Source organism: Palaemon carinicauda, chromosome 1 (assembly GCF_036898095.1).
Source record: "Palaemon carinicauda isolate YSFRI2023 chromosome 1, ASM3689809v2, whole genome shotgun sequence".
In the NCBI taxonomy this organism is placed as follows: domain Eukaryota; kingdom Metazoa; phylum Arthropoda; class Malacostraca; order Decapoda; family Palaemonidae; genus Palaemon; species Palaemon carinicauda.
Genome location: NC_090725.1, coordinates 149,400,093 through 149,410,092, shown reverse-complemented (window position 1 = coordinate 149,410,092; position 10,000 = coordinate 149,400,093). Strand labels below are relative to the sequence as shown.

Genomic DNA, 10,000 nt, shown 5'->3' with positions numbered 1-10,000 from the left:
TTATATCTACCAGGAAGTGTAAAAAAAAAATGTAAATAAAGCTGTCCTGACAGATTATCATGAACACTTCATTTCGGCAGTTAAAGAAAAATAGGAGTATGCCTTGACACAATTATAATAATACGGAGCAGATATTCAAAGCCTACATATCAAGGAAGGTATTTCTCTGAATCAGTACTTTTACACACCCTCCGTGGGCACTAAATAATTGCGGCTATTGACAAGTTATGAGATTTCAGATCATTTCTGAAATGTAAGAAGTTTTTTTAGGTCACCATTGCTGACTTGAAGGTTACTTACCAACAGCAGCCGGAGATATAACAAGAAAGTTCAAGCAAGCAGCCCCTGTACCATGACCCATGACAGTCACTTGTGCCGGGTCCCCACCAAATCGTACAATGTTTTCTTGTACCCAGTGAAGAGCAGCTAACTGATCCATTAAACCATAATTGGCAACCGTAGCACGTCCCACCGGATCCACGTTGGGGTTGAAAAAACCTGATTAAAGAAAAAAAAAAGAGATAGAGAAAAATTACAGATCATAAGAAGGTCCTTGTTACTATAAGATATCTCGATTCATTGGAACTAAAAAATGGGTATTTTCAGTATAAAAAATTTATCTAGTTCATATTTTTCGAAATTTGAAATACGTATTTTTCAACACCGTTTTGAAAATAAAAATCTAAAATACTTAACGTCAGTAAAAGAAAAATATACATGAACAACTTTACAGGTTTGAGTGTTTCTCTCTTAATTACTCTGCAGTATTATGATCAGTTTATTGTTTCAAAAAAAGTTTACATAGAATTTTTTCACTGCAAAGAGTTTTATATTGCTCATGTCATTGTGCCACTAGCTTTATTACTCAACTATCCCATTAAGAATACAAAAGAAGCTTGAAAATAATGTTTAGCCTACTATTGTATTATAGAAGCAACACTGAGAATATTCATAGCACACGTCCATACCGGGAAGATAGTTTAGATTATATGTAGGAAATATCGGTATACAAGTTTGTTTGAACAAATTAGTGCCAGTTAACATCAAAGGACATCAAACAGTACTGTTCAGTTACTTATTTACAGTTCTGCTTTGACAAGCTCTTACGCATAGAGAATTTTAACGATATAAAGTTTGGTTAATGTACTGCAAATTGGATAGGATATTATTTTTTATTTTTTTTGGTAAAATATGCTAAAGCTCAAACATCGAGTGAAAGGGCTGTGAATTCTGTTGGTTAAAAGTTAATCCTCTTGATGAAGGAATATAACCAGGCAATTAATAAGTAAGAGTTTATAAAGTAGAGATGTTTATAATGATTTTAATAAAGATATGATCGTACTATATGAACTGAAAAAGAGAAGTGAAGGAAATATTGTATGAGTATTTATTCCACAGTATTGTCTTGACGCATTAAAAATAAAACTAGTTTGTGAAATGATATTCTTGTTATTTCTTTGAATCGTATGAGACCGATGGTACACTGCCCGTAAATACTAAAAGCAATTCTTTGCCAAAATACGATTTTTTTTTTAAGCAAATGTAAACAAAATAACGCTTGATAAAATTCTACTTCAGAAAACAAATGTTCAATTAATCTCATATCAACCTTCAAAGAAACCAACATATAAACTATAGTCAATTCTTTTTAGTGTGGCAGAATTCACCGACTCGCAGCGGTGCCCTTTTAGCTTGGAAAAGTTTCCTAATAGCTGATTGGTCGGACAAAAACACTTCCGACCAATCAGCCGTGAGGAAACTTTTCCAAGCTAAAAGAGCACCCCTGCCAGTCGGTGCAAATCTACCTCACTTGAAAGAATTGACTATAGATCTGTTCATAACTAAACTTCAAAGGAGTTACACAATTTCATCTTCATACTTCGAATGAGGCTTTGTTTTTGGTTTTTATATCATACATAAGCTATGATGTGAATTATTCATATTATCATCTTGATGATTAAAAATTGGTGTTCCTAATTGACGGAGATGGTTTGTTTATCTCAGATATTTGTGCATGCACAAGTAATAAGGACCCTTTAGTGAAACTAAGCTTAGTATCATCTAATAACTGCAATTGTAACAGTTCATTAGAGTACATATGAACAAACTTTGTATAGCGTCATATAATCACTGCATCTGTGACAGTCTTTCAGAGTATTAATGTACAAATTGTGCATATTTTCATATAATACCTGGTACTATAAACGTCTTGTATAGGCAAAATGCACACACTGTGCTTAGCGCTATATAATCGCTGCAATTGGAACAGTCCTTAAAAGTAGAAATGCACAAACTGTGCCTAACATCATACAATCACTGGGACTTTTAACAGTCGTTAATTGTACAAATCCAAAAATTGTGCAAAGCTCAAACTAATTACAAGAACTGTAACAGTCTGTTAAAATACAAATGCACTACAATCTGTGCTTGGTGACATATACTGTTGTAAATGTAAGTTCTTTACAGTACGAATGCACTCGTGAAATTAAAGCAAATAAAACACCCCCATCACAGTAAAAATGACCAAATTGTGATTGGCGTCATGTAATTGCAACAGCTATAACAGTCCAATAGGGTATAAATGTAAAACTATGCTTAGCATCCTATAATTGCTGCAATAGTAAAAGTCCTTTAGAGTAAAGAGGAACAAACTGTGTAGTGTCATTTAATTGCAGCAACTGTAATAGCCTCTTAAAGTACACATACCCATAGTATAGTTGGCACAATGTTATCACTACAACTCTATAAATACATTAATCAAAAGTGTACAGACTGTATTTAGCGTCATTTAGTTGTTCTAATTGTAGCATTTTTTCAGAGTAAAACTGCACAACTGTAATTAGCATCGTATAGGTAGTCACTGTAAATGTAATTGTCATGCAGAGTAGAAATGCATACCTTGTTTCAGCATATGAATAACTGTAACCACACTATTAATCGGAAAATGGCAAAAAAATATTATATTGTAAGTACACAATAAAACACAATATCATAGAATTGTGTATCATACAGAAAAACCGTGTAGAATTGATCAACAATAGCCCAGGAATGTATAAACTTGATGAACTACTTATAAACAATGTATTTAAACAATTGTCATTTTTAAACTAGCTGTAATGTTTAAACTTACTAATTTCTAAACTAGCTGTGTACTAATTTTTATGTTATTGTATTATTTTTTCTTTACTGCTGTCGCAGAGGTGACTTTGATTCTGTTCCTAACTGTTTGTATCAATTGGACCTGAAGAGGTATGAAAACACGAAAGCGCTAGTCCAAATATTTTGTTTTTCTGATCCTTCCTCCAGCTTAGTGACAAATATATACATCGCATGCCTCAGCGAAAGATCAACCTTTTGCTATATATTATTTTTGTAACTGTAACAGTCCTTCTGAGATAATATGCACAAACTGTGCTTAGCATAATGTAATCGCCGCAACTATAACTTAGGCCCACTTCACAAGAGCGGTTTGAAACCATGCGGTTGCAACAGTCCGGTTTAAAATTCGATGAAGCCCTTCACACGCAGCGGGAAATAACTGTACGGTAGAATAACCCGACGTTAGTGATTTGCAAAATGCATGCGTTGCTAAACTGTGCGGTGGGCATGATTTATAATACTTTAGAATTCTATGACTCCCTTCATGCGAGAGGTTTTTCACCGTGCGGTAGCACTATAGGCATAGCAGGAGGCACTCTATGAGTGTACTTTCCTAAAGAGTTACTATTATATGAAGCTCTAGGTGGAGAGTGGGTTGCACTCTCCGAGTGCACCCATCAACCAATTTTTCAGGTCCTAACAGAGCTCAAGGGGCAGAGCAACAAACAACCAATGTACTCTCCATCAAAACCACTAGGGCTAGGCATACCGTCAAAGAGCCCCTGGTCGGATAGAAGCTCCGGGCAATCTACAGCAAGCAAGTGCGGTAGCAATGGTTTAGCTGTTGCAGTTGGTAGGCATTCATCTTCTGATGTAATTTTTCTGTGAATAATATTAATTGTCGCATTATTATTATTATTATTATTATTATTATTATTATTATTATTATTATTATTATTATTATTATTATACACTCTGCTTGCAAAGGTACACTAGACAAAATGAGCTCATGATTATACAAGGGATTTTCTTCTTATATGTTGCGTAAGATAAACATTATCCAGAGAGAGAGAGAGAGAGAGAGAGAGAGAGAGAGAGAGAGAGAGAGAGAGAGAGAGAGAGAGCGGGGGGGGGGGAGTTGTCAACTAATGTTTTGCAATGATCCTACCATATTAAGAGAAATGAGGATTATTGCTACTTTGAAATTATTCATTATTATTATTATTATTATTATTATTATTGGGAGGGTCCACCATTTACGTATGTGCTTCGTTTCACAACCACTTCTTGTCCCCAATTTAGAACCAACACCGACAGGGTAGTACTATGTTCGGTGATGTAGAAAACCGCACGGAAAATAACAGCTCGTCTGAAGACCTTCTCTTTGACATGTGGAAATCTGCCGCACTGTTTCAAACGGTTCGTGTGAACCCGGTTTATAACAACCTTTTAGAGTAATGAAGAACAAACCGTGCTAAGCGTTTTATAAACACATTGGTTGAAACAGTCATTCAGGGTACAAAGAAAAATCTATGCTTAGCATTAAATATAATTTCTGCAAATTAATTAGTCCTTAAGACCACAAATGCACATAAGTGCTTAGGGTCATATAAACGCTGCAGCTGGAACAAGCTAAGTTAAAGAACACAATATCCAGTTGTGCTTAAAAGCATATACTGAATGCAAATGTAACAATCCTATAAAATACGGTACAAATAAATAAACTGTTCATGATGATTTATAATAGTTGAAACTACAGCAGTCCTCTAGAGTAAAAATGATCAATTCTTGCTTATTATCACATAATCGTATATAAATATTTTTTTTTTCTGTTTTCTTTAATTGAACTGTCTCTGTTTAGCATCTTACTATTGCTGAAATATAATAGTCCTTTGGATTCACAGTGGTTTTAAAACTTGACCATGCCAAGAACTCCCAAATATGAGTCACATTCGATGACACCAGCTAATCCAAGATATCATTACCACACCAAGATACCCTCTACAATTACTACAGTTATTATTTGCATATTCTTACACCAACTACGCAAAAGAAACTATATAGAATAGTTACAATATTTTTTTATTGTTTTAAGTTTTAATAAAAAGCTAAATTAGTAAAATAAACATAATAGATATATAAGTACAGTACATAGTGTCGCTACCGGTAACCAAAATAAGCAATTATATATATTAGTAAAAAGTGTAGAATAAATCACACAAACATACACACACACACCCATATATATATATATATATATATATATATATATATATATATATATATATATATATATATATATATATATATATATATATATATGTATATATATATATATATATATATATATATATATATATATATATATATATATATATATATATATATCAAACCAGCGGCTATTAAGAAACTTTTCCAACCTAAAAGGGTACTTCTGTGAGTGAGTGAATATTTTCTTACCATAAAGATACATAAAACTTCTTCACTCCATATACTAATGTTTACTTACTTCTGTATTTGAGAGTACTTCCTTTCTGCCTGCTCAGTACTCTAGAAGCAGATTTCATTGTTTTTTCTGTGCCACCTGGCATTACATATTATAACACTGCTCCAAAATCTGTTTAATGCGTAACATACCAAACTGGTAAATTCCTTTGATAATGTACTAAGAATGTATGTGATAATGTAATTTAGTCTGTATCATTTTATATGAATGCACAACAATATCAAACTCAATCTTAGTAATATATATCTAGTAGTTATTTATGATAAATAGTTCTGGCTGGGTGAGGATTCAAACCTATGGTTGTAAGTCGAAATAATCCTAAAAAGTAGTCTCAACCAATGAGCCATTGTTGAGATGTAAATTCCTTTCTGGATATCTATACATATCCCTACCCAATTAAGGAATCTGTTCATATATATATATATATATATATATGTATATATATATATATATATATATATATATGTGTGTGTGTATATACATATACTATTAATTCTGTCTTTCGATAGCCACTAGAGAAATCAACATTTACAATTATGTGAAAATATATGTTGTAGAAAGCTTAGAGTACACAGGTCAAATTCTGCATTCATTATCTGGTAATATAGATAATTTAAATAACGTAAGACGTGTCCAAATCCAGGTAGAATAGGAATCTAGTATTTGTCATGCCTTTTGAACGATAACAGATAAAGAACTTAATTTTGGTTTAAGAGAGGACAGAAATTCCCTTGAGGTCTTACCTCAGTATTTTCGAATTAAAAAAATTATCCTCTTAATTTCGTGTATGATCCAAGAATTCAGGTTATGTGCAGAGCCTCTACAATCTTTAGAACAGTTCCAGAAGGGTTAAGTCACAATCAGTTCTTTCCTCAGACAGCCTCTACAATGTTCATAACGGTTTCAGAAGGCTAAAACTACTGTCTACACCACCAGTAGAGTTAGATAATGAAGCTAAGGTCGAGGTAAAGATTATATCAAACCCTTTTACACCATTTAAACAAACCTGATTTTTTGCTTTTCAGTGACCATGCAAATTCAAATAATAATACTGATTTGCATTATGGTTTAATTTTAGGTTATATATATATATATGTATATATATATATATATATATATATATATATATATATATATATATATATATATATATATATATATATATGTATATAGATAGATAGATATATAGATAGATAGATAGATAGGTATAATGATGCTATATAAATTTATATATATATATATATATATATATATATATATATTTAAATTTATATAGCATCATTATATCTATCTATCTATCTATCTTTCTATCTATCTATCTATCTATCTATATATATATATACATACATATATATATATATATATATATATATATATATATATATATATATATATATATATATATATACATATATATATATATATATATATATATATATATATATATATATACTGTATATATATACAGTATGTATATATATATATATATATATATATATATATATATATATATATATATATATATATATATGATATTATATAGATATATATTTACACACACACACATATATATAAATTTTTTGTGCTTGGTAAGGATGAAAAAGCTTTTCTAACAGCCTTAAATACCATCTATTGAGTTTTCATTGGAGATAGAAGTCGATAACAAGCTTCCCTTTTTAGATGTTCTAGTATTTAGACAAGAAAGGTCTTTTACATTTACTGTATATAGAAAACTTACGAATGTTAATTCGTATATACATTTTTATTCTAATCATCACCCATCAACCAAAATGATGGTTTTTTTCATCCATGTTTTTACGGGCACTGCGGTAAGCTGCCCTGATCTCCTTGAAGCTGAGCTTGGGAAAATTCATGAAATAGCATCTATTTTAAAGTACCCATCACATTTCATAAACAAAGCCTGTCAAAAGGCAAGGAAAACTTTTTATGGCTTTGTTAACAACAATGATTTTAATGTGAATAACCTCCTTGTTTTACCTTTGTTCAAACAGTTTGTACCTCTACCTGGAATTTTAAAACATTTTGTAATTAATGTAGTTTTTAGAATTAACACACTCAAGAATATATTGATTAAATATTCCCCAAAACAGATCAACGGATGTATATACGAAATTCCATGCAATCAGTGTAATAAACGATATATTGGTCAAAGTGGCAAAGCACTAGAAACTCGATTAAAACAGCATGAATATAATGTAAGAACGGGAAACATTGCCAGCAGTCTTTTTCACCATATGAATGATTGCAACCACACTATTAACTGGAAAGCTGCTAAAGAACTTATATTTTGCAAAGATTTTGTTAAAAGAAATATCATTGAAACAGTTTTAATTAAGAAAAGTTTCGAAGATCTGCTTAACACCAGTTCAGGTATGTACAAACTGGATGAATTACTTGTAAACAATATTTTTAAACAACTAACTTTTAAGTAATTTGTAATTTTCTAAATTTTTCTGTTTTACGTCATCACAGAGGTTTCTTTGTATTCTAATTGTATTTTTATATCATAAGACCGTGAAGAGGTGTAATAATAACACGAAAGCACTAGTCCAATATTCGTTTCCTTTTTCCTCCCGGCCTACTGTCATCTTGAGACATCGCACGTTCCAGCGATTTGTCGTTAATATATATATATATATATATATATATATATATATATATATATATATATATATATATATATATATATATATATATATGCATGTATGTATGTGTGTGTTTTCATAAACTGCAGTTAAGTTGCCCTGTTTTCCTTGAAGGTGAGCTTCGAAAAAATCATGAAATAATATCTGCTTTAAAGAATCAAACCCATTTCAAAGAAAAGCCCGGTCAAAAAGTTAAGAAAACCTTTTCCTATTTATTCCTAACAATAATCTTGTTTTATCGTTTTTCAAATAGTTTGTGACTCCATCGGGCATATTGAAACCATTTAGAACTCATGTTATTTTTATAAACAACACACTGAAAAATATAAAAATAAAAAATTCCCAAAAGCAAATATACAGTTGTATTTACGAAATTCTATAGAATCACTGTGGCAGAAGATATATTGGAAAAAATTGAAAAGCCCTAAAGGAAAATTATTAAAAAAAAAAAAAATAAAATAAACGTAAATATAATTTAAGGACGGACAGTAATCCCAGCAGCCTCTTTCAGCATAAGAATGATTGCCACCACACCATCAATTAAACAGCTGCTAAAGAAATTATATTTTGCAGATATGATGTTAAGAGAAATGTGATTGAAACACACTTGATTAAGAAAAATTTTGAAGAACTTCTTAACACCTGTCCAGTATGTAGAAACTGGATGAATTAATGGAAAATTATATTTTTGAATATTTACGTTATAAGTAGTTCGCTCAATTCTGTTACTGCTTGTACTTCCTCACAGAGGTTTCATTGTACTCTAAATGTATTTCTAAATCATACAACTCTTAGGAGGTGTGATAAACACGAAAGCCTTCGGTCTGATCTTGGTTCTCCTTATTTTCCCACGGTCTGTTTCCATCTTTAAACATCGTACGTTCCAACAATTTTTCTTTAACATATATGTATACCTTTTACCTACAACCTTTTAGGTAGTAGGTTGGACAAGACACCAGCCGCCCGTTGATATACTGCCGCTAGAGAGTTATTGGGTCCTTCAACTGGCCAGGCTGTATTTCATTGGAACCCTCTTTTTAGTAACGGCTTATATTTTCTCTGCCCACACTCATAGAGAATAGTCATGGCTATTCTTTCCACAGTCTTCTCTGTCCTCGTACACCTAAGAATACTGAGACACCAGACAATACTTCTTAACTCAAGGGGTTGGCTAATGTAGTTTAATTGTACAGTGGCTAACTTCCTTTTCGTGAGTACGAGAGACTCTTTAGCTGTAGTAAACAACATTTCCAGTTGAAGGACTCTCCAATATCAAACGTTTGTCCTCTATCCTTAGTAGTACCATAGCCTCTGTACCATGGTCGTCCACTGTCATGGTTTATTGTTCACTTGCTTGAGGGTACACTTGGAGGAACTATTCTATCTCATTTCTCTTTCTCTTGTGTTTTGAAGTTTTTATAGATTATATATGAAAGATACAAATTAATGTTGTTACTGTACTCAAAATATTTTATTTGAAATGTTCAATATTTTTCTTGATATTTATTTTGTTCCTTGTTTCCTATCAATACTGTGCTAATTTTTCCTGTTGGAACCCATGGGCTTATACCATCCAGCTTTTCCAACTAGGGTTGTAGCTTAAGTAATATATATATGTGTATATATATATATATATATATATATATATATATATATATGTATATGTATATATATATATATATATATATATATATATATATATATATATATATATATATATATATATATA

At 31.2% G+C, this 10,000-nt stretch overlaps 1 protein-coding gene across 1 annotated transcript in view; it reads right to left on the bottom strand.

The window, feature by feature from the left end:
- The window catches only part of LOC137652450 (neuroligin-4, X-linked-like), a 250,648-nt gene that overhangs the window by 22,870 nt on the left and 217,778 nt on the right, over positions 1-10,000 (bottom strand). Inside the window, exon 3 of the mRNA XM_068385840.1 lies at positions 301-498. Within this exon, the coding sequence (XP_068241941.1) occupies positions 301-498 (198 nt within the window). The remainder of the gene's footprint in view (positions 1-300; positions 499-10,000) is intronic.